Below are 26,342 nucleotides of genomic sequence, written 5' to 3' on the forward strand. Positions count from 1 at the left end.
GAGGCTCCATTGGAACGGGATTGGAACAGCAAAACATTTTTCCATAGAAGCAAGTGAGGAACGCTAGGAGACACCATGGTCAGAAATAACCACACAGAAACCCCTAGCCCAAAACCTCTTCCAGCCGTCTTTCCCCTTTTATCTTCTTTTTCCTCTACTTTGTCTTTTCCTTCCTTTCCCTTCCTCCCCTTCCAAACCTGTCAGGCCTAAAAAGGTGTAAAAACAATTACTGACAAAAGGATTTAAACTTTTACTCCAAGAGCTTTTAGGTTTCTAATTTCCAAAGAATATTTGAGTCTTCTGATACTTTAAACCTAGTATTTTTATGCTAAAAAGAAAATAAAAATATCTAAAGTAATATTTTAAAAAACCTCTCAATATTGCACCTTTTTTACTTCTTGCTGATAATACACTAAGAAATTTTTGAGTCAGTGAATCAGTGCACACATTATATTCCTAATCCTTCCTTTGTAACAATATTTGCCTGCTTGGTTTAAATGAAGTTTTCTGAACTTTAGCATTTATGACAGCAGCACAAGCTTTGTTAGAAAGTTTAACTTTTGCAGGTTTTTGAAGATAAACAGAGCAGAAGCTTTCTTCTTCAAGCAGCAGCAGTAAAACAGACCAAAGCCTGCACCACATGATATCGTTTGGGTATCACTATCATTGTTTCATGTTTGCTGACATCTATTATAGCAGTTTAATTTCATTAAGGCACCTGCAGTTTTACTCATCTCTGCAATGTAAACCTGTTTTGAAACTAGATAATTAAGTACATGTACAGCTTTTTGATATTTTAGCTAAATTTTCTGGGAAGGATTAAAGAGAACACACACACATTTTCCTTTAGAAAGTGAGTTAGTGCAATAGTGATTCAAGATAAACAAATACCCTCTAAATGCAATGGGAACTTCTTGAGCCCTCCTTTCAATAGCACAAGGTGCTGCTAAGTTATTATTACCAGTGTGCCAGGAGGGTTTTCTACCTTGGGAAAACCTGACTGGGCAGATAGAAACCCAAGGTCAAAAAGATGTTGAATATTAATCCATGAACGTCGGGTAGTCTGGGCCAGTGCTGTCAGTCTGGAAACCATACAGACAGCAGCAATTCATCTTATAGATTTAAATGAAGATTTAGACATTTAAATGAAGTAAGTATGAATATAAAGTAGTATGAGTGGCTTATTTTTGTTGGTGCACTAACGACTGGTTTTGTCTCCGTGCCTAGACTTTCAGGCAATAGCCAGTCTGCCTCCAGGTATCCACATCTTGCCAAGGATCCTTCTTTGTGCAGTGCTTCCTGAAGGGTTCAAAGATCCTTCTCAGAACCTCAAAACTAAAAGAGGTTCATGACAAAATCCAAGGGGGATTGGACTGTCATGGACCCTTACAGAAACCGATCCAATGTGCTTCCCTATGCAGTTATCACCTGTGTCTGTTCCATTAAAACCTTAGTAGTAATTTTGCTTCAGTCTGGAAGAAAATAGGCATGTAAAGGCTTTGTCACTTCCACTGCCTTGCTGTTTATCATAGTTTATCATCCCCAAAGGAGCTGCTTTGTCATTCAGTGAAAAGATCTATTTGGATGTTACAGACTATTTGGTGATAATACAATCTATAGCTGCTCAGAAAACTCTTTAGGACATTCAGAGTGACCTTACCGAGTGGTTTGCTACTGCTGGTAAGTACTAGACTGTTACTTGAGTGAGTTGCATGTCAAAGCATGATTTGCACTGCAGACAGTATTAACTTCATGTTTCTTACTTGTTACAGTCTGCTATGTTACTCCATTAGTTCTGTAAGCTTGATTCTACAGCCTTGAAGTCTTCTTTTTAAAACTACTTTACTTCCACATTGCATTTTCTTTCATCTCATTACTTCAGAGGGGATTATTGCACATATAAAATAAATGAAAAATATAATAAAACTTTCAACTCAGTTATTTTATTTCAATGATTTGAGGATTCTTAGTTGTCTTTAGTTTGCAAAGGAAGGCAGTGGCTCATCTTATTCCTATCTTTAGGAATTACAGGAAGAATTCTTTTCTTTGGTCTGTTTAGCTAAATGGCACAAAATTCCACGATGCTCATGATAAGAACAGAACAAGTCAAGCAGTCCCTCCGTTATTTGGAACACGTTAAGAACCACATGGAATTAATTGTTGATGTAGCTGGGGTAAAAAACTAATGGCTAAGCAGCATAGATCCTATCACCTACAATACTTTTTTGAGGTACAGTATATCAAAGTCATCCCTATCTCTTGTCCTGAACAGAATACGTAAATAAAAGCAAACTTTTTTTTCTTTTAAGTATCTTGACATAAATATTATAAATTGTTTTTGCAAGATTTTTTCCTGTACTGCAGATGATTACTTGCTGGGTGAAAAACATAAAGGTAGATTCACAGTTGGTAGTGAATACTTTAATATTTGTGACTTTTCCCTTTTATTCATTATCATTAGAAGGGAGAAGTTTTACAGGGTTTGGGAAATTATTTCTATGGAGTTGTGGGAGTGTTTTGAATGCATCTGTACAAACCCAAGTGTGCTGTAAGCACCTCAGTGCAAATCCAAAGCTTGGACCAGAGCAGATACAGAAGTCACTGGCCTGTTTCTCACATTATTTGCTCATATGCTCAAGGCACTCAATCTTATCTTAAAATATATGACTGTTTCTGCAAATTATGGAAAATAAAAAAACCCTTGTAAGTAATAACTCCTCAGAGCATCAGTAGATCTGGCATTACTCAAGACTTTCTTATGACATCATATATTTAAAAGTTTAATACGCTAATATTTTCTCTGCTTACCCTGAAAGGTCTTCAACAAAGGACAAAATAATCAACTTGTGGTTCTACTACAGGAAGGAAGAATTTAATTTTACCTGTTCACACAAATACTCAACTATTTCTCATCCAACATTGTGTAAACATATCCCAAGCTTAAAGACAAGGTCAGATTGCTAAATGTATTGAGTTTGCTATTACAGTACAAGAATTCGTTTTAACTTTATTTTCAGGTACATTTTCAGAATATATAGAGTATAGAAAATGGTATATTTTAAAGGCATATAAGGTAGAAAAAAACCCTGTAATATGTTTGTCCTGCTCAAACTCTAGTTCAGACTGATTTGGTATTCACTTGCTGTGCAGAACATTCTCATCTATTGTGTGTGGCATCATGCACATGCTGGTGTTTGTACAAAAGTGGAGGTGTGCATCAGAGTGTTTGTTGTGTATGTGCTTTTCACTTTAGTAAAGGGACAGAGCTTTTACTGTGGAATTAAACTGTGTTCATGTATATCTACATCTTTACTTTAAATATTTGCTCTACAAATGACCTGAGCATTATCAAGGCAAGAAACTGAAGCATCTCTGCAAGTCAGTGGCATAAAAGATTAACTTAGAATTTTTCAGGGCTGTCTTCTAGATATTAGAGCTTTAAAATTTCCCTTATTGTTTCATGGTTTAATAACTGTAGCAAAATGCTTAGCTAACAGTCTATCTACTTTCATCCTTAAACCTGCATCTATTTCTTTAAGACAAATTCTGCTTGCTTGCAAAAACTCGGGTTTTGAACCTGAAATGTATTCAGCAAATTATAGAAACACTTTTTTAAAAAGTAGGGTAATAATTCTTGAAATTCAGAGCACTCTCACTAAGAGGGAAAAAAACCTGACAAAATACTAGCATGATGCCAGACTGGGAGAATCCTTTTTCTTCAAACTGATGTGGGTTTTTAACTATTATTATTACTTTTACTGTGATGTCCTGCTTGCTCATCCTAATTTTTTACAGTTATTGGGATTTCTTTGCTCCCAAAAGACAAGCAGCACATGCCAAAGCATTATAGGACATTGAAGGAATGAAGATGGAACTGCATGACCTGTCACTCATATTGGAGACAGTTCCTAAAAAGCTATGCACCTGAACTTTGACTTTGTGATAAATCAAGGATAAATCTGAAGAAAACAAATAAAATTTTGTTATCTGACTACATTAGACGTCAACTGATGTCAAATGTAGTAATTATTAATTTCAGTGGAGTACACTGTCTTATGTTACTGAACTTGTTCTACTTTAAGTGTAATACCTCATTCAAAATCTATTTATTTTTTTACTGTGCATTGGGTCAGCTGTAGTGAATATACTGAAATAAATAAATAAATGGTTAGAGGTTTTCAAAAGTCACATCTGTACTTAAGCATCAAAATTGTGACTAACTGGAACAGGCTGCTTCATTCATTCTCCACACTGATCTCCAAACTCATCATCAGCCAAAGCCAGTATTACACTGCTGAGCAGTTAAGCTTGGTATTAGAGCAAAGATTTAGCTGACAAAATTACTGAAAAATAAAAACCACCAAGTCATTTTATCTTGAAACCTATTCTGGAATTCAGAAGCATAGTAATTGCACTCTGATTTGTTTAGTAGCAGTGTTTAGTTCCAGTAAAATCCACAAAGGAATTTAAAATGAATTTTTAAAAGGCCAATTTCCTAATGGGTAGACTCAGGGAATGCTTTTGTACAGGACACATTAACCATGAAATCACTACATTAGAAAAGCCCAGCATAATAAACATGTTGAGTTTGGCTGTAAAAACTTAAATTTGGCATTGCTTGATCACTAGTCTGCTTAGAAATCTGCAGATGTAGGCACAGTAATGCTTTTCTATTTCCCTTTTCTCCCTCCCAGAAAGGCTGCCCAAGGCTAAGCTGAAGGGACTCAGGACTGGGATGGGGAGTTCCCCACTGCCCCAGCTGTGCTGGGCCCAGGCTCAACAGGGAATTGGCTGATAAGTGCTCCCACCAAAGGCTCTGCGTGCTTAAATCAAATGTGAAAGACAATCAAGAGAAACATTTGCTGGAGTACAACAAGGACTTGTTTACTTTAGCAGAGCAAGTGGTTTTAATAAAAACTTGATGACACTTACTGAGCATTATAAAGAGCAGAACACTGGTCCTGCGCCAGGGCAGACACTTTGAGGGCAGCTTTGGGCTTTAGAATAGTTTGCTTTTTCATTGTGATCTGGGCCTCTTTTTTTTTCCACACCCTTATATTTAACATATTTTAAAGAAATGTATCTGGTCCAGGAATACAGTTAGTATATTGCTTACAAATTATTTTGTATGGGCTTTATTTGTAATCTACTAGAGGCCAGGAACAAACTGTTAATGTCTAATAAAGGAAAACCATTTATGATGATGAAATATGTAAAAGAAACAACTTGGCTCTGTCTTGCTCTGACCCCTGACCTGGAGGTGCCAGGCATTTCATTTCACCTGCCTTCTTTTTTGGTTTTTTTAATTCTGTTTCGTATCAAGAACACAGTACATTTTTAGAGAAACAATACCTTTACTACAAAACCACGTAAATGATTATATACAAAATGGTTACTGTAATTTGGTTTTGTACTGCAGTGACAGAAATAACTAGGTGCTGACATTTATTTACGCTTCCTTAATACTAAGTACATCACTCCACTGATCAGGGTGAAGGCAAATGCAATCCAGGCTAAGACAAAGGAATAGCCATATTGGCCTTTGGAAACTTCCATTCTATATCCATGGCTCTGGTGCAGGTCTTCATGCCTGTCTGTGTAAATGGAAGCTGCAATCATAACACACAGACCTGCAAGAAGAAGAAAGTAATAAAGGTCAGCATCTTAAAATATCAGTACACACAACTATTCACTATCTCTTCTGTCAGCTGCTTCCACCAATGTCCTTTCTTTGCAGACACTCGTTTTTCATCCTCAAACTAACCCAGAAGCATTTCAAGACATATTTTCAGTTTATCTGACAGGCTTTAAATTTGATGTGCTGTTGTGTATCTATGTCATTTGCAGTGAACAGAAAATTATTCTGAACAGCTGGGTAGTTTTAAGACTGACAAAAAAACAGAGTACTTGCCTGTAACAGTTAGAGAGTTATTTAGTGCGTTCAAGAAATTCAAATTCTTTCACTTCAAAGTTTAAATTATTTTATCCTGAGCAGTGATGACACCCACTGCCTATATATTAGAGAATGGAACAGTTCACTGTTTAAGCAATTATGAAGGATAAGCTATGGTCTCAAGAGCACTACAGAGTTCTCTTGCAGCTTGTTCTTTTTGAAACCTTTTCCTGCTTTCCTACCTTCACAAAAATATCATTAAAGTCAAAAATGTTGAAAAATCACTCACATGACAGGAGCTGGATAACAGAGGTTAACACAAATCTTTCTCCTTGCTTTAGACGGAAGAGTTGCAGAATGAAAACCAGAAATGCCACACAGCAGAAAATTGTAGACAGGATCATGGTGGCCTGAACAGCCTGAATTGATTGATACTCTGCAAAAACAAAGAAGTTTTGATTACAAATAATTTCTCTCTGCCTTCTCACTGCAAGGAGTAACAGGGCAGAGCCGTGTTCTGTAAGTAGGAGTTCACAGATGCAGCAAAGCAGTTGTGTGTGCATTGCACAGGCCGGTTCTCCTCTGCTTCCTTGGTATTAACACAGCCAGTGGCTTTAAGATCTGAAAGCTTCTCATCAAACTGAAGAGAATACTTCTGCCACACCCCACCTTTTGCTGCCATCGATATCCTAGAAGCACAGTGAAAATGTCTGCTTCCAAATGCAGACCCCAGCCTCCCACCAAACCTGGAGACAGCTCTGTCCAAGAAGGTGTAACCAGACAGAATACCCACCCTAGGCACTAAAGATTTCTCTCATTCAGGTTTTTCATCCCATCCATTACTTCCCTGTAACTGAGAGCTGAAGTAACCAATACATTTTTAACCACATGCAGCTGCTGTCTGTAAATCTGCAGCCCCACTGTAGCTGGGCCACATAGCTGAGCTCCCATGGCCCCTCTCCTCCAGCACAGGGACACTGCAGGCAGGAGCTCTGGGAGCAGCAGACACACCTCAGCCACCCCTGATCTCCCCAGGGTGGGTGCCTGACTGCAGTGCACACACAGGAATACAGAGAAATGCAAACCCTTAAATCCAGGTTACTGAGACAGCCTGTGTGGAGTGCATCAGCTCACTGTATGTTACAGGCCCTAAACCAACCTGATGCTTGGAAAACAAAATTACTTCATGGGTACATGGTTCTTCAAACTATTTACCTCTTTAATGTACACACAGATTGAAAGTCAAAAAATAATTAGAACAATTGGGAATACTTTCAATTTTTGTAAAGCAGGATATTACGCTAGGCTGTATATTAAGACTTCATTGTTAAAACTCCAGCTTGTGTTTTCTTCCACTTTTTCCCACATTCTTGAACACAGTCAGTATTTTTAGGTTCTTCTCTGCAAGTTCAATTCTGACGCAAATTCTATCACTTAGATGACTTCACTGTTTTTACCTAAATTTTTAAGAACTTGTTAGCAGTCATTGTTAGTAGTTGTATTTACTCTCTTGCACTGGTCTCTTAAGTGCACATGACAGTTCCTTCTGCTTTCCTCTCACAGAAACTATTAGAACAGTTGCCTTTGCAATGAAAAAACAATATTAAAGTTTTTAGAAGACCTGCCTAGTTAGGACATGAAGATTTTTGAAGAACTATAAAACTGCCTCTGTAAATTTAACAGCAATTTCACCAGATCTGCTGAAGGAACAAAGACACAGGCATGGAGAGACACTCACCATTGAACTCATCAGTGATAGCCATACAGGTGCTCGTGTTCGTGTCACACATTCTCCAGACATCTGTAGAAAAGTTATCTCCCACCCACCAGGCCTGCAAAGTAAAAGTAAAGGGCTCTTACAGGGAGCAAAAACAAACAAAACCCACAAAACCCTCCGTTGTCCAAGTGTCTACTGCAGATACATCAGCTGTAACAATTTTCTGTTCATTTTTGATACTTAACCACTCAAATGAAATGTCAGATCTCATTGCATTTCAGAATAAAGGGTACATAATTATCCACACATCATTCTCATTTTAGACCTCTATGAATTAGGTAAGGGAATCTTAAACATCCCAAAGTACAAGGAATTTCCACTGTTCGGGCAGAAATTTTGTATATTCAGTGATTGCTCAGTTCTTGAGACACCTAGACAAGATGTCCTTTCTTCACCCAGACCATGTTTAGGATGCACAGCTCTCTGAAGGAACAGCCTTTGCTAATTTGCATGAAATAGCATCACCAGTGAAACAGAAGTCCTTTATAGATGTGCTGGTCCCTGCCACTGAAGTGACTAATCTCAATGTAGTGCAGCTGTGAAGAGGTACACTGTGGCATCTGGCTGCTGACAAATTAAGATCCTCCTCTGGTATTTCTATTTTGAGATTTTAACATTCAAGGCAAAATGCAGTGTCTGAGCAAATTTTTACAGTAGCCTGGAAAATGACAAGCACTCCACAAGTGGCATTTCCTCAGGAAACCCATTCCCATTCCAGTAGCTACCCAGGCCTTTGTTTTGACTAGAGCTGCACAACATACAACTTTTAAATATGATTCCTGGTAGGATCAGCTGCTTAAATAGATATTCCAGAAGCCTCAGAGCTTACTGTGCAGCTCTGCAAACAATACTGCAGTTAAAACTATAATATATTATGGTAGTAGGCATATAGATAAACAGAACACTGTGTTTTAAGAAAAATAATTACTTTTTCAGAATGCCATTCATTTGGATTTTACAGTCCAATTTCAATATGTTATTTTTCAGCTCTGAGTTCTATATAATATATAATATATATACATAATATAAAATCTAATAGGAGATGGTTGTACCATTTCAGTTTTTAATTGCTCAAATATAGCTAATGACACAAAGCAGAGTGCATAGGCTTTTATTTCTGTAATAATTTGGGTTGTGTGTAGCAGATTTGAAATAAGATTATGTTGTTTTGTCCCCTGTCTTTGCTTTCCAAATATTCAAAGGAGAATGCTAAGAAAACCTGTGCTCAAATAATGACCCTCTTCTATGAAACAATCAACCGACTAAAATGTAAGACCTGATTTTGTACACTCTTGCAATAAAAAGCTGTGGGTAACACATCATTTCACTTGCAGCATGGTTTTCACTAAACAGTAGTTTCAGCAGCAACATACATCAGACCTCATAGACAGATTCCAGTGCACATTCTTGTCAGGATAGTGGGCTGTTGTGGAAAATGGAGAACTCCATTAAAAGCTAGATATAAATATCTGAGGATAAATTGTTTCTGATCACAAAAATAAAATGGAAATTTGAAAAGAATGCAACAAAAAATATTCTAAAACTTTGTGCTGAAACTGCTTCAACATAATGGACACATACATTCATGGTGTCTCTCATGATTTAACTGGGCATCTTGGACAAACACTTGTGAGGCAAAGCATACCTTGACTGAAATTATCCCCACACATTAATCACTAGCTGTTTGACTTAATGTACTTGGCACAAAAGAACAGTGGATTTCCCCCCACCTCTGTCCTTCATATCCAGCTGAATCAAATCCCAGGGCTCCACCCTGAAAATATCCTCCCTGGCCAAGTCTCTCCCAGGGCAGAGGATCTGCAGCCTTGAGCTTACAGCAAGATGTCATGGATAGCCTTATCCACCAGCAACATGCATATCCAAGGCATTTTTGTTACTGAAAAGTCTTAGGACACCAGTGTGCCTAACAAACGCAGGTCCTCTCAGTAAGCAAGTTGAAGACTAGAGAAGAAAAACTCAATTTTTATGAAGCAAAGAAATCCCAGTGTGTCTGAGAGACACTGAGAAAAAAAAAATGACACTTACATTGTCGATCGTTGAGATGAACAGCAGCGCTGCTGAGGTTATGTGAAACACAATAATGAAGGCCAGGAGAATCAGCATCCTTGCTCTGGGGAGGCTTTAGGCTGAGATAAATCTGTTGAACATAAGGAAGTATATGAACAATCTTTGAGAGCTGTCAGTGAATCAACCTGCAGTTATGGTGCTTTTAGAGATAGTAACATTCAGATGCGGTTTGAATCCACAGCACATGTTCTATCTCCACAGATACTTAGTTGGCATCACGGGTGTTAAAATGAATCACAACCTGAAATGAAGCCAAAAGGTACATTTTGCAACCTTTCAGCATGGTGACTGCAATGAATAAACACACAAAGAAGTTTCATTCTGTGTGCAAGGATGGAAAACTACTTCACATCGGCTTTTAGAGAAGTGCATTTTAAATTACAGCCTCATGTGCAGTGACAGTATTTCCACTGACTGCAGTAAGGTCTTATTTCAACCATCCTTCCAAAGAGGGAAGAACCAGATTTCAAAAGGATGCTTGTAGAACAGAATTAAGTGCATCAAGAGCTACCTCCTAGATTTAGTAACACCTATGTTGTACCTTAGGCCTCACATCCTTTGTTCATACAGTTGCAAGTTTTATCCATTGACTAAAGACTAAGGACTACCATTTTCTTCAAAATATTGCTCTCACTGATAGGGCTGAATAAACCCATTAGTCAAATAATAATCCAGTTAGTTATTTTATGTTCAGTCACTTAATACTCTCTGTAGGCTCCCTATTACCTTCATACCTTATTTAACCCACTTATTACAATGTCACATCTCATGTGAAAAAAAACCCAAAAAGTTCATATGTACAAGAGACTCAGAAACTGTATTTAACTGGAATCCCCAGGAAATCTGTGGGCACATAACAAATAGGATAGGGAAAACTACTGCTACTAATACACAGAAAAATGCAATTGCTTGACATATCTATTTCTTCTTGGTCAGAAATCCTTGCCAATTAATATATGCTATGAGGAATCTGCAGTCTTGCAGATCTTTGCAATTAAGGTGCACCATTCTGCACATCATCTGCATGTTGTCACTCATCACTACATTAATGCCTATTTCTCCCTTTCCTTTGCTTTGGATACATTCTATTATGTCAAATGAGGCCACTCACAATACAGTAAATATCCAGAAGAAAGGGAAGTTAATAATTTCAAGACTTCCACGATTATTTTTCATGTCTAACCCCTTCTCTCCTACTGCCATTTACTGGAATCATGGGCCACATGAATATATAAAAGGAAATAAAAGGACTACCCTGACAGCATTTTTGAGGCAGCTCCAGTGGCACTCATCAGGGCAAATAATAACTACTCTGCAAAACTTTAACAAAAAGATAATTGACAGCATAATAACTCAGTGAATAGAGACCAGGAGTTCCAGACTAATCCTCTCCATCTCCACTGCAGTACAGAGTTATAACGAGCTCAAAGGCAAACAGCATTAAAGTGCTTTTGTGAAAAATAAGTGGATAGCCTTATATCCATATCTGATTTGAATGACTGAATGGGAAAGCCAAGTCAAACCCTAAAATAGGGAAAGCAGCTACTCTAGTGTGTATTCCTTCCCATTTCCTCTTGTTAAACTCTGCCTTCTCAGCCCCAATGAAGGACAAAGTGGCAATTTCCTCCAGTGAGCTGATTCTACTGTATGACTCAAGGTCCTCTGAATCCAGTTCTGCTTCTAGAAATGTCATTCATGGCTCTCTATCGAGCCTGGTTTGAATGAAAGGAAGAAGAAAGGAAAATAAGATATTTTGTGGGTTTGTATAATGCCACATCAAAATATTTTCATTGTGATATGTACCAGTCATTGCACAGCACCCTCTTGTCTTGTGGCAGGCTTTTGTCTGAGGTTCATTTCTTGCACAGATGGTATCTAAGCATTCAATAATATAACAATCATCTGACATATAAGGAGAGAGAACCAAATTGTACTCAGTATTATTTTAAGCATAATAATACAATTTCATCTTATTACATGAAGTAACATAAAGTAAGAGACAAAAAAATGTAACCTAATTAAAACCAATCTTGCAAAAGCAAGACTTGCCAGCACAGAAGAACCCACTTTATCTTCAATCAAGTGAATGTTTCTGTTTTACTATTTTCAGCCGTAAAGAGAAGTGTTTCAGACAGGATAGATAAATATGTGTATGGCTGTTGAGGAGAAGACATTTTTTGTTTTACCCAAATAAAACCAAGATTAAATGAAAGAGATTATTGTTTAAAAAAAAAGGAGAGCAGTAAGAAAGGTCTGATGTTTCTGTTTCCAAGACCCTTCTGAACAAACATCTTTAGATACCTCCTCCTGACTTGCTGGCAACTGCTCCCTGTACGAGCTGCTACAACTTCTGTGCACACACTGCTAAACAATGACACATGGAGACAGGAATTAAATACACTGGGGGGAAAGAAGGAGACAGACCATTTCCAAGTAATTAATACCAGGAAAAGACAAGAACTGGTTATCCAATCTGTCATGCCTGAGCAGGATCCCAGAAGTGCACAGACCTCAATCACTCCTACAAACCTTCCCTTCCCATGGAAACCCAGGAGTTTCTGTGGTTCATCCCAGCCTGCACAAGGAATAATGAAGGGAGGAAGGTTTTCCAGAGAAACTCTCTGTGATTTGTGGTCAGGAAGCAATGAGCAGCTCCCCTCTTCCAAGCATCAGCCAGCAACATGGCAGATGCTACTACAGAATCTGCATCCCTCTCTAGGCAGAAATTCTGGATTTCATCTCTCAGAAAGAACTACTAGTCCTTCTCCACTCCACACAGTGCTGGAATTCAAAACCTTACTGTGCAGATTCAAGATTCTTCTACTCCCTCAGCAAGAAGCTCTTCCTTCCCCAATCCTCTGAGCACAGCCTGCCTGGGAACCTCTCCTAGCAGCAGGCAGGTCCTTTCCTCTCCCTATGAGCAAGGGAACGATACAGTTAGAGCACTGTTTGCATTAACATTCTGAATTCTTATTTTACTAAGGTATTAATAACCAGTTTGGTATCAACCTATACCTTTGGTATTAACATCCTAATCTGCACACTAGCTGTACTCCTTTTCTTATTTACCATGAACTGTTTCATGGGCAGAGTGATTCTTCACCTTCTCTCATTTGCAGTTGAAATACTCCATGCTCTCAGGTCAAGGTGTTAATGACTTCTAAGTACACTGCCTTTAGGCATGAAGACTGGGCTGATGCAACAGATATTGTTCATCATTCCCCAAAGTGGCTTGAATTCTTTTAGTAGTTTTTACACACACACAAATATATGAGAAAAGCTTTTTGGACACATTACACTTACTATGATGGAGCCACACTTCTCAGAAGTACGTGATGAAAAGACTAAAGCAACAGTTACAAGTTGCAACAAGGAATATACCAATTGTGAAAAAAGTATTAATTATATTCAATGAGCATGATTTAAGTACTGGAACATGGCCCATGAGGCCCATGAGGCCGTGGGATCTCCATTCTTGGACATCTTCCTGACTTGACTGAAGCAAGGCTCAGAACGTCCTGATCTAACCCCCAGCTTGGAGCCAGAGCCTGCACTAGAGACCTCCAGAGGCTCTTTCCAGCTCAGCTCTCCTGTCAATCTGTAGCTATTTCAGGAACCTCCCCACACTAATCTCCAGCAAAGCTCTGACAAAAGGGTACACAATCGTTGACTTAGCTCATCACATGTGCCATTCAAAACAGACTTGGGGGTTAGAGTAAGGATGACATTGGATGTCAACATGAATTCCTTCAGTTGCAAGCCTCAGCATTTAATACCACTTCACAAGGTATGGATGGGGTAAGGCAGAAGTGGACAGATACTGCTGAGCTACAAGTGCAGACTGCCACTGGATCTAGAAAGAGTAAGTTATAGGAGTCCCACTGAACACATCCAGATTTGCTGTGGTAATAAGGTTTCCCACAAATGCTGTCAAGCTGCAGGATACTTACAGAAAACACATTGAAAACACAAGGCCAGTTATAGGAATAATTTTTTTTTTTCAATTAGTGCATAAGTAATTCTCCAGTGCTACTCCATTTTACACAGGTGGATAAATGCAGCAGTCACACTTCTCTTGAAGCTCTTCAGTAATGCACATTTCTGGAAGCAGTGCTTTGCACTTGCCATGGGAGAGAGCCTGATGAGATTTAGAAGAAGTGGCTAAGGAGGGCCTCTGCTATAATCTCCTGGACATGCAGAGACAAGTACATTTATTCAGGATAAGACACTACAACCATCACAGAACTGCACAGCAAAATAAGGTATTGAGGCCAGGTTTTCCAACATTTCTGAAACTGTAGTGTTTCAAAACTGGATTGAATCCCTATGTCATATCACACACAAAAACACATCCCGTGCAGAAAAGCCTCAGTTTACCAACAAGATAAAGTTTATCTTTAATGTCCATCAGTACAAAGAAACACGACTATGTAAGTTTTTTCTGCTGTTTAGTACAGCAAGCAAACAAAAATGAAAATAGTCTTTGACATTTCTTAACAAAAGTTTTATCACTACTTTCCAACCCAGATGTCATCTCCACAACAAATGCTTTCCTTTCTTACCATATAGTTCAACTCTGCTGCCAGGCTGTTTCCTATGTTTGTGCATACTCAATTTTTGCAACCAGCAATACAGAATGCAGTATGTTTATCCTGAGCTCATTTGCATTGGAAAGGCTGAAAAGCTTACCCTCCAACACTGGCTGCTGCCCTCAGTCCCTAAGATCAAGTCATGGGGTTTTATCATCTTCATCTGAACTCATGTATGAGAAAACTTCCACACAGACAATCCCAGTTCATACCCTTAGAAACTCGGTGAAATCTCTGCAGAACAGCTCCTGCTCTGCACAGACCAAGGCTGGGGGTGTGCAGACTCTCAACACCCACATTTAGTGTGCTGAAAAGACACACCCAAAACAAGGGGCAGAGGATCCTGCTAAACAAGTTACCATACCTGCAGCTCTCTGCACTGAGATGTTTCATTGCAACTAGAACAGCAGGTCTTTGGGCCATCAATAAGCATTCAGTTCAGCTGAACTTTCTTGAGGTCACTGGTGTAAAACTGAATCAAAGCAAACCTTAATATCAATTCTTCTGCCCCTCAGTGCTGTAATTAAGTCTGAATACGTGAATTTAGAAGAATAAGTCTGTATACTTGTAGCATGAGAAATCTGTCATCTTGTGATGCATCATAAGTTATTTGGATTTACATGTTTTGCTCAGAACACTTGCTCTTGTGCCACATCTCATGGTATCTCATGACAGAGAACTCAGAAGCTAGCTCACATTTTGCATGAACCATTGTCTCTAAACTTGCACAAAATTCACTGGTTTATGAAGAACAGAGTGATACTGTTAGCTTTCTTCTTTTTTTTTTTCTTTTTTTTCTTATTTTTTTTTCTTTTCTCAAGTATGAAGGGTTCTATTTTTCTTGTGTGATTCTCAGAACTGGAACCAAAAGTGAAGTTTAAACAGCAGACTTTCTCCCAAGACAGAAAGAGCTTTGAGGATTTCAACAATCCTCTAATGCCTAAATATCAAATAAGTACATATTATGGTATTGGCTTTTTGCAAATATTAGTATGGATACTACATGTGTGATGTTGAAATGGTTTTTAAGATACAGTTTTCTTTAGGAGTAACATAGGCTGATAAAGTGTCTTTGTAGTAAGTGAACTGCCTGCTTGGTTAAATAACACCCAATGAAGACACCTGCTACAGATATATACCAGTTACCAGCACCGAATGTCTGTACAAATTGAAGACCACAGCCCAAATTAAGGCTGATAAGAAAAATAAATTTAAACCACAGCCAAAAAACAAGTATGCTCTAAAAAGGCAGACTCAAGGAGTGGCCATTTAAAACAATTCCTGGAATACGGAAAATAGTTTGTAGAAAAGTTTGAAAATGTATAATGGGTCTGTAAATATGCAATGGGCTGGTGAATTTAAGGGGTGTCTCCGAAACAGCAGGGGTGCTCGTGGCTGAATGCCAAGCATAAAACCCAGCCATTAGAACCTTTTGCTTTATTGTTTGTCTCTTAATGTCTTTTATTAAACCTTTTAAAATCTACCAGGAAAGTGAACCTTGTTTTTCACATCAAATAACATAAAAGATGAGAAAATCAGGAAATGTAATATCAAGAGACTAATTGCACCAGTTTAAACAACTTACTCCAGTTTATTTGTTTTGTCTGAGTTAATTTAACAGTCAGGAACACCAATGCTCTTCAAGTGTACATTCAAATTGTGACTCATTTTCATGCTCAGGTGTTACCCAGCTAACAGTCAATACAGAAACTGAATGTCCTCCTTCAACCAGTCTCTGCAGCCAGTGTGGAGACCTCCAAGAAGCACTGGATGGCTCTGACTACACCTCTACAAAACTGAATGGGGACCCAGGAGGGAAATGCCAAGTGTGAGTAACAGCCTACACAGCACATGGGCTCCTCCTCAATTTCTTCTGGTGTGAAGCTAAGCATGAAGAACAATGTGTGTTCTACATGAAATAAAATTTCAGGTCCCTGCTTGCTTCAAGCAGGGCTTTGGAATCAAGAGGTCCTGTGAGCCCCTAGATGGCACAGAGAGCATCAGCTTTTTTTGTCTGCTTAACTGAGAACCCACTCAAGCCCACAGCTCTTTATGCTACCTATTTTATGTGGAAGGAAGAGAGCTTTTCACTTCCACTTCCACCTGCTTCTCAAAGCCTTTCCTCACAAAGCAAGGAAATCAGAAGGAAATGAATCAAAGTTCCCCGCACCCAACCACTGTATGAAGGCCAAAAAAAAAAAAAATCTATATAGCAAAAAGTTAATCCACATTGTTTTCTGGAGCTCCATTTGAATGACAACATTTATGGCATTTTTAACACAATGTCAGAAAATAAAGTAGGGTTATCCTATCAGACCTAGATTTATTAGTGCCCTTGTAGCAGGCTGTGTTAAGACCCGGCAACCTCCAGCACAATTACAGCAGTCAACTTGTTGTGTTTTGATAGTGAAAGACAGGGACTTGGAGAGAAACTCAAAAGACACAGTATGACCCAGTTTTTATCTATTTTCTTTCAGAAAACCATACCTTGCAACCAAAGCCCTGAGGTGTTCTCTTTGTGTGCACCACAATTAATACAAATGTTCACCTATATCTTAATGAAACCTTTTGTTTATACAGTATTTGGATGTCTGTCCATCCTGCTGGTACTGGTGGGATTGCCTGAGCAACAGCTGACTTAGAGTGAACAAGCTCATGTGCCTGGCCTCCCTATCACCTGTATGAGAGGGGATGTTCAAGCACCCTTTCAGCTCTTTCTCAAGCAACTTCATAAACACTGAATCTGGTCTCCTCTTCAGAAACCCCATCTAGTTACCAAAAGTGAAAGAGACTGTGATTACAGGTGGGTCTGGCAGATCAACTCGAGACTTCCTCCCTTCTCACCCTGTCTTCCTCATTAGATCTATGCTATCAAGCCAGAACTCCAAAGTCTAGGAAATTCTAACCCTGCTGTTCTGTACATTTCCAAACAAAACCAAGAAGTAAATTGCAGCAAAAATACAACACGCTAGCTTGGAGTGTCGAGACCCAAAGAAGCTGATGTTTCTAAATCCTTAGGAATGCTTTTAATAAAATTTTGACCTAGGGATGCCAGCATTGCTGCCACTTCTGCAACTCTGTCAGTCATTTATTTGCAAACAAGTTAGGACTGGGTTTAGACTTGCCCTACCACTCCTTTCACTGTGGCCCTGCTGTGTGCATTGCAGAGGAAAGTCACTCTGCCATGAAGCCTTTGTGGGCAGACTCAGCAGAAGAAAACCAGCAGGACCCATGGGAACAACACAGGGACACAATATCCTCTTGTGGGGTGGGGAAGTGTCACTGGGAAAATGAGTCTTGTGACATCTTACCTGAAAATCCTAAAAAATAGCCTGAAGCTTAAGAACTTCAAGACAGATGTATTCAAATATTCCAGCAAAACCTGGAAGAGACATTACTAGCCACTATATGCTGAGAAGACAATTTAGCAAGTACAGAAGTCAGCTGCCTACACAGACAGACATATTTGAATGAACGTCTTTAAGACTTCATCTCTTAAAACTGCTCTTTAGAGGGTTTTGTGTGGTCAGCAGAAACAGAATGTCTTTCCTCCTCCAGCAGCACAAATCACACCATCCTCAAAATAAATCTTTTACACATTCTTCTGTTTCCCTAAAGCACTTTTTCTTGTAACTGTACTTTTATACTAGACAATAATAATCTCATATTTAAGATGTTCTATATCTGCATCTAATCCCAACACAACCCACAGTGGTGTAAGGTAGGCTGCCATATAGTTAAATAACACCTAAAAGGGTTGCAATTAATCTCTGATCCCCATCATAGTCATCCCCTCTTCCATCTTCAGTTTATGCTGAGCATCACATGCCTTTGGCAAATGCTAACAAAACAGTCTTTAATCATAGACACCCCATGGTTCAAGGGATTTCTCAAAGGGCACATATTGTTTGAGAAAACCCAGCAGTAATCTGAAAGAAGTAACTGCTTTTGTATTGCAGTTTCTGGTTTCTTACAAAACATAAATGTATTCTGTCAGCTTTTACAAAGGCATGTGCAAAACATGTTATAAAATGTTTGTAACTTAAGTATGTATGGGTAGAGCTTAACTGTATTCTTGAAAAATGAAAGAAAGCACACATCTTTTCAGGTGTTCAATGCATGCTTTCTGTTCAGCTAGTTTGTGTACCAGATACCACTTCAATATAAACAAAGCTGTAGTGTACATTAAAATGTTCTTAACAATCAAGCTGGTCTAAAAGTACTTAAAGCTTGTTTTCCTAAGCTTAGAAAGACAAGAACTTCTCGTCCTGACTTGCTCATTTTCAAAGATCAAGACAGAATGGGGATATACTTGCTTGCAGGTCAAGGTGAACGCATGGAAGGAACAAGAACTGTTTAACTTAGAGATGAAAATAAATGGCTATAAATCAGATGTCAGTACATTTAGGATGTAAATTACAACTCTTAGAGCTGTCACATTCTGGGACAGCTTTAAAATCACCACAGCATAGGAAAAAGAGAGCTCCACAAGATCCTCCACAAGAAGGGATTTCTGTGATGCAGGGAGTGTGCTAGCAGGGTGACAGACCCGCTGTCCTGAGAGGACCCTGCAGCTCTGCTCTCCTGTGAAGCCTCTCAACAACTTCACCGAGGTGTCTGCGTGTTTCACAACAGGCTTTGAGCATGATACCCATGCCCTTGGCACTCAGCTGGATTGTGTGCTGTGCTCCAAGGGCTGCTGGCAGTGCTGGGAGCAGTGCTGGCTGTCGGGCAGTGCAGCAACACCATGGTCATCACGACACACAGCCAGCTTGGAGGGACCTTTTGTTTCTCAGCTGGGCAGCAAAGCTTCCAAGAGTGAGCAAGGCCTGTGCCCCTTGTCTGAGGGTGACCTAAGGGCCACCACTGCCTGCCAGCCCCCAGGACAGTGGTCAGGGAGCACAGAGCCCTTTGCAGCCCTTGGCACAGCCCTGCCTCTGGCTGGGGAAGCAACGGCTCCATGGAGCTGGGACAATGACACAGGGCTGTTCTGATAAGCTATTCAAGCTATGAGAACCCTCCTGGGAACCTGCTCCTGAAACAAACAGCTGAACTGAGGTGTGGCCTGGCCTCACCCCTGCTCAATCACTGTGTGCCCACATTTCAGTGTCGAGAGTGTCCCTGTTCAATACCTTGGCAGGGCAGGGAGTGACAGACCAAGTTAAACACCAGACCTTTATATCAGGTTCACAGATATAATGTGTCCTTAGTTATTGCAAAGGAAAAAAAAAAACCACACCTGCAGCATTGACTACACATTAACATAGTTCTGAGCGAACCTCAGACACAGGACTCTACTGACTACAGACTGCTACTTATCCAGAGATTATTCCAGATACAACAGAACAGCTCAAGTGATTTATGATGTTCCACCTAATTAACCAACAAACAAAGGCAGAAAAGATCTGTCTGTCCAGATTGAAAGCAATGCATTTAATTCTGTAGAAATAAAAGTCGATATTGTTTTAACTTTGGCAGATGTTCTGTGGAAATTGCTAGCAATTAAATGTGTTGCATTCACTGTTGTAAAATTTTCAAAACTGCTTGTTTTGATTTGGCTTTGACTAGCTCTGTGTTGAGAAATTTTGGTTTTAGTTATTTCAGAGTTTACACATCATCTATCAAGAGTGTGAAAACATATTTCTATTGGTGGTACAACAGTTGGTTATAAACAGAAAGCTCAAACTCTCCACAACTACTATTACTACTACTACTTTGTTTGACAGCAACATTCTAGCACAGGATTACACTGAATACTCAGCCTACCTCCAGAATGCAATTTTTATACCTAGTTTGTAATCAGTGCAATTAAATTTGTGGACTCTACAAGTCCGGGTAGAAGGATTTCTATGCCTTGTTTGAGCACACTCAGTGCACAGCTTTTCTACACGGGCTGCTCTATGGAACAGCCCAGTCCCCTCAGCTCCTGGGTCACTCTGCTCTAACCACAGCTGCACCTTGACCAGGCTGGACAGTGCCTGGGTCACTGCACAGCCACAGTGCCAGGTAAGGGTGCACCAAACACCCTGTCAGATGGGCAGGCTCAGCCGAAGCCCTTCAGTTGTTCACAAGCTGTTGTGCAGTCTCTGGACTTGGGTTTGTTTCTGCCTTTGAACTAAACAGTAGGTTTGGTGCTTCAATGGATTGAGCGCTGCAAGCCCTGGAGAACAGGCAAGTGTGCAGAGCCCACCTGGCAGCACATGCACCTCAGCAGAGACATCCAGGGCCTCTTTCTGTCTGGAAGAAGGCCAGAATTTTGATCTATTTTGGGACACTAAACACCTGCATTAAACACCCGAGGGAGTGTTCATACTGCCCACCTCGGCTGTTTGCGGCCCATGCAATTCCAAACATAGTGCAGTGTTTAAGAATCACTGAAGCAAACCATAAATATATATCCTATAGCCATCTCTAAGGGGTGTTTGAGTCAGTCCACTTTCTGCTCCACCTACAACTCCTGTGAAGATCTCTACACAGCCAGAGGGTTGTATTTTAAGGTCACACCCAAATTATGAGGCTTCACCTGGCATGCACATACCATCATTAAACCTGCCCATGAAACTTCACTGGCAAAATAAAAAGGTGTAATTACATTTTCCCCATTCAGTGGAGAAATAATAATTCCTTTGATGGATGAATTCAGGCCATCAGGTTTTCTTTTGAGTCTCACCCAGCAAGATATATTTTCTAATAATTATGATGCTTATCTTCCTAATGAAGTCGCATCACCTGACATTTTGAGATATATTTTACGAAATTATCTACTCTCTAAAAAGTAAAGTCTTTAACAAAAAGCCAGCAAAAACTGAAACTCTGCTGCAAAGATCACGACTTGCTTTGAGCATCCAAAAAACAAGCAAACCCTAACAAACACTGAACAGCTCCATGAATGGAATTCCTTAGCGCTGTGCTTATGTTCCCCCTGCATTCCCTCTGAGACCAACGTGATGTCAATAAAAGCTGTGCATTCCTTTCTACTTTCAAATCTGGCTGTGCTGAAGTATTGCATGGATTTTACATACGGTGTTCGCTTCACTTCAGAGTAAACCTCTTTCTTATTAGCTCCTGTATAACTCTACCTCATTCTGCTGGGTCTTCTTCCAACAGGAACATGGAGGAGGACCTGGAAAGTACATCTGCCAGCTAGCAGTATAAAAGACCTTGTCCCCAGACACCTATTTATTCTTTAATTAAACACATTCTTGTCCTGATTTATGTGGGGATATCATGACTTACATGATGCTCAAGACACAAATAGAATGTGAAGTGCCAGTGGAAAATCAAAATATACTGAAGCCACTGAGATGAAAAGGGAAGTCTCCTTGTGCTGCCAACTGATCTCATTTTTAAATGACAGGGAAACAGCATTATGAAAGGAGACAGCCTACACCTAATATACTTAGCAAAAGTAGAGGAAGGTCTTGCTTTAAATACCCTCATGGGACTCATCAGTACAATATTGTTCTAATCACTGAAGGAATATCAAACCTGAGATGGGAAACAGCCTTGAGACAAACAAGACAACAAAATAAAAGCCATAACAATGGAAGTAAAAAAAAGACACAAAGCAACTGTGAAGCAGGAGATGTTAATAAATCAAGACAGGTCAAGTGCATTAACTGAAAGTGGGTGTAAGAAGGAGATGCTCATTTCTTCTAAGCAGTGTTGGCCAGCAACAATTACTCCAGCATCTATGAACAGACACAGAATCTTTGTCTAAGATAATAATGTTGCAGCAGCCTTCAGTCTTGACCTGCTCAGTCTGTTGAACAACTTCCTTCGTTAACAAGGTTTTAAATCTGTGTAACCAAATAAAACTCACTGTTTTTCCTCACTGGCAGATCCACAGCATAATCAACACTGTGTGTTTACGACAGAAGTCTTTCCAGACCACAAATAAATATAACACCAGTAGTGTCTTGTCTACTGATTGGATGTTGTTTTTATTTAAAATTACATTAACACACCATTTTCCCTCCCAAATGAGCATACTAACAAGAAACTGATCACCTCCTAAGAGTCTTCATGGTATTGCTGCATTTCAACTCCAGTTGATGGCTATTGGCAGAGTAATTCCTGGATTCCTGGCTGGGCAGACAGCTACCTGGTAACATCCCTGTCAGCCACACAGCTGGTGTGATACAATCTGTACACATCTTTATTCAGCATGGAGGATGACGCTTCCCTCAGGTATCCCAACTGTCTATTTCCTAACTCAACTCTACAAGTTCACAAAGAGATTCAGAGAACAGCAGGAGTTCCTTCTTTCAATGTCTTTGAAGCAAAGGTGAAGTCCTTAAATCTTATGCTGAATAAACTCATATCAGCTTCTGATGGCCATGTTTACCATATGCCTTTGTTTCCACTCCCATTTTGATTTTCACCAGCTGTGGCAAGTACGTGTACCCCAGCTGCATTCCTTAGGATGGCATTTGTCACAAACTCTCTTACAAAAATGTTGCTGGTCTCTCCAGCAAGCTGTAATTCCTGCTTCTCCCCCCAGTGAAATTCATGCCCAATAGTCCCCTACCATTTGTGTGGATTCCTGCCTGCCCACATCTGCAGCCACCTGGCACCTCAGTCCCAGCAGTTCAGTCTGCTCTTTCCTGAACTACAGGAACATGGACAGCAAAGCCTTCAATGTCTGAGAGCAGGTCTGGATGAAGGAGTCACTATAGACTATTTTTATTTGACAGAGAAAACATATGCTCAGGTGGGCGAGAAGGCTTATTTTATATAGTTAACACACCACCACCATATATACAGAGTCTGCAAGTAAATGAAGAGAAAGAGCTAGGTTTTGTGTTTCTGATGATGAGCCAACCATAGCTGTTTACTTCCAAAGTTCCTAAAGAAAAAGCCAACAAAATTCAGTGTGGATTTCACAGCTATTTAGTGGGTTTCTTCACAGCCCTCTATCAAGTCAGAAGATACTTCTAAGATGCTTTATTGTAATAATCACTGATCATTTACATACTATTCCCAACTGCTAGGAGGAAACAAAAATAAAAAAGACCTTCCTGCACCATTGTATTCGTGCCAAGAAATTAACAGAGGCTGAACTGCAAGTTTCTTGATGGCAGCATTCTGTGGGTCAGAAGAAGTCGTGGATAAGTCTGTTAAGGAACGGACAGCAGTGCACTGTTCTCCCTAGAAATGTCCAAACAAGGAGCTGACCTCTCAAATTCAATATTCAATATTGCAGACAACCCACGTTACTGAGAGCTGCCTATCCTGTATCCGGCACACAGCGTCCCCGATGGAAGTGAGGCATTACATATAGAAAAAAACCACGAGTGAGTAAAACTGCAGTTTGACTCAAGTGGAAAAACGTTTAATGCTGGCAGAAACTTCATAAACCAAAATCTGCACTGAATTACATCTAAGTGTATTTTCCTTCCACTGGGGGTGAGCTGCCAAGAACTGCTACAACGTTACTGCAACACATGCGAACTCCGCTGAGATTTCATTACAGAAAAGAACAGAAAGAAACTGCCCCGTGAAGAGAGCGAACTTTCTGCTGGCTTGGCCCAGCCCGGACTCACTGGCGAGGAGCCCCTCGGCCCGCCCCGTCCCGCTCCCCGACGCCCGGGGCGAGGCAGCGGGGCCGGGGCTCGACGGGACCGGGACCGCTCTCCCCGGCCGGCCTAGCGACGGCGCAGCACCGCAGCCACCAAAATGAAATGTGCTTCGTAGTAAACAAATGCTTGCTTTTTAATTTTTCCCAATTTCTGGCGGTTTCTTCCTCCCCTGGCCGGCGAAGCTGCCCGCTCCCCCCGTGGCCGCCCCGCTCCCCCGCGCCCCCCGCCCGGCCGAGGCTACTCACGGGCGCGGGCCGGCGGGCAGCTCTCCGGGGCTGCGACCGTCTGGCGGCGGCGGCGGTGCCTCCGCCCGCCCTCCTGCGGGAATGATGTCAGCGGCGGCTGGGTGTGGAACTAGAAGGGCTTTCAAAAGTGCCCCCCGGCCGCTGGCGGCGGGATGGGGGTGTGAGCGTGTGTGTCTGCGAGAGTGTGCGGGCGCGGAGGGAGGGACGGACGGACGGGGCGCGCACAGGAGAAACTTTCCCCGCCCGTTCCCACTCGGCGGCGGGCGGGCATCCAGGCACACCGCCCGGCCCTCCCCGGGGGCGCTCGGGGGGCCGGTCCCCGCAGCGCTGCCCCGCCGGCCCCCGACAGGGCGGGCTGAGCCTGGTGCATGGGATGCCAGCGGCCGGGCACTCAGCCCGCTCCCCGGGCGGCCCCCGCATTCCGTCTGAGCTGTCTCTCCCCGAGGAGTGACCGCTGCGTACCGAGTGCGGGAGGCGGCGGGTCCCCGTCCCGCGGAGCCGCGCACTGTGAGGGGCGGCGGTGCCACCCGTCACCGTGGGCAAGGGGCGGACGGCAGCTACTCGATGGTAGCTGGGCGAGGGCTTTTCCCGGGAAGGACAGGGCGAGGCTCCGGGTGGAGCCCACTCACGGGAGCCAAAGCGGGGGAAAGCAGCCGCGATTCCCAGAGCGGCCGGGGACAGCTGCGGCGGCCGCGCCCGGCGAGCGGCCCGTCTCAGGGAGGGGGCCGGGGAGGCGCCATTTCCAGCCGGCCGTGCCTGAGCCGCTCCCGCGAGGGCCTCCCGCCCCTCAGCGCCGGGCCCAGGGCGGGCCGAGCCCCTGCCCCCGGCGGGACGGGGCGAGCAGGGCCGGCCGCCTGCGGCGCCGCTGAGGGACGAGCCCGGGGCCGCAGCGAGTGCCATGTTAGGGCAGAGCCGCCCTGGCCGGGAGCCCGGCGCGCCAGGTTCGGCTCGCTCCTGCCTGGGCTTGTCCGTCACGGACGAAAACGTGTGTGTGGAGAGCTGAGGAGAGCTGCGCTCACAAAGCCGGCCCTGGGAGCGCAGGTGAGAGCGGGGTCACTGCCCGCGCCTCACGCCCGCCGCTCTCTGAGGGGTTCCCCCGCCGCCATCGCCTGTGGCAAACGTCAGTCAGCGGCTCTGCCCCTTTCCACATGGCCTTCGTCAGCGGGGCCGTGTATTTACTGTGACTCACTGGCAGGCTGAAGACCGTAATTCGGCTTTTTTGGCTGCCTTGCGGATTTTGGTGCTGGTACAGCCTCTTTGCTTATTCAGATGGCTGAAAGTCTCACCTGCCCTTACCACAGTGTGATGTTGGCAAGGACATCTTGCCGTTCCCCTCTGCCAAGCTGTCTGCTTTACATTGTTTTCTTTTGTCTTGCTCTCTGTAACAGTTCTGCACAAGTTGCTGTCAACATTTGTTTTGGATGTTACCTAAAAATCCAGCAGACTCTTTCAGTTCAGACTGTGCGTGCAAGTTTACGAGCAGTGTTTCCCAATCCCCAAGATTACCTGTTCTGTAAGAACTGTAGTGAATTCCAGCAACACCATCCCTATTCCTAGAGTCTTTACACAAATAGCAAGTATTATGCTGAGCAAAATCACTGTTGGTCACTACTTAAAAATTAGCAGCATGGCCCTAGTTCATTGCACCTTCATATTTTCTGAAGTGCAGCATTAATGCCCTTATACAACTGTTAGGAATCTTACATCTTCCTAAAAAGCAGAATTATAGGAACACTATGAAAGAGTTGCTTTGTCAGTCTAAGCACCAGCAACTCTACCAAACACTGCAAGCAGTTTGACTGGGGTGGATGGCACTTGGCAGCGTGGTAATCTCTTAGTGTGTCTTTTGCACTCTGATACTAGCTTTAGCACTAACTGCCAAACACGTAGTGTGTTCAAAATCACTTCAAAATCATACACAAGAATATCCAGCGCCATAAACAGTTCCCACTGTTCACTAAAATACACATTTCTCTATGCTCATGTATTCCAAGCTTCTGGATAGGAGGGACTGGCACTTAAAGCAGTGGCTGCTTCTTCGTTTGTACTACACCTGGTTTCTGGTAATTGCCTTGAGGTTAAACTGGAATGGGAATTCAAAGTGGCTCTCAGGGGAGATGTTCACAGCTCTGTGGCTGAAGGAGCAAAAATAAGAAGCTTACGAGTGAG

The 26,342-nt window shown here is 41.8% G+C and overlaps 1 protein-coding gene across 1 annotated transcript; it reads right to left on the reverse strand.

The window, feature by feature from the left end:
* Positions 1 to 1,923: 1,923 nt before the first annotated feature.
* On the reverse strand, positions 1,924 to 24,411 carry EMP2 (epithelial membrane protein 2). Its single transcript, XM_033074577.2, has 5 exons — positions 24,174 to 24,411; positions 9,717 to 9,828; positions 7,632 to 7,725; positions 6,183 to 6,329; positions 1,924 to 5,630 (listed from the first exon to the last, which is right to left on the reverse strand). Exons 2-5 carry the CDS (start codon positions 9,792 to 9,794, stop codon positions 5,446 to 5,448), a joined length of 504 nt encoding a protein of 167 aa, XP_032930468.1. The 5' UTR covers positions 9,795 to 9,828; positions 24,174 to 24,411; the 3' UTR covers positions 1,924 to 5,445.
* Between the last annotated feature and the right edge of the window lie 1,931 nt (positions 24,412 to 26,342).

Source organism: Catharus ustulatus, chromosome 16, assembly GCF_009819885.2.
Source record: "Catharus ustulatus isolate bCatUst1 chromosome 16, bCatUst1.pri.v2, whole genome shotgun sequence".
In the NCBI taxonomy this organism is placed as follows: domain Eukaryota; kingdom Metazoa; phylum Chordata; class Aves; order Passeriformes; family Turdidae; genus Catharus; species Catharus ustulatus.

What these genes read in the sequence shown, in the direction of transcription:
- EMP2 (XM_033074577.2), bottom strand. Translation starts at nt 9,794, where the DNA reads ATGCTGATTCTCCTGGCCTTCATTATTGTGTTTCACATAACCTCAGCA. An exon ending in TCATCTCAACGATCGACAAT is followed by an intron (nt 7,726 to 9,716) that starts GTAAGTGTCATT and finishes TTTACTTTGCAG; the next exon opens with GCCTGGTGGGTGGGAGATAA. An exon ending in TGTTATCCAGCTCCTGTCAT is followed by an intron (nt 5,631 to 6,182) that starts GTGAGTGATTTT and finishes TTCTTCTTGCAG; the next exon opens with GTCTGTGTGTTATGATTGCA.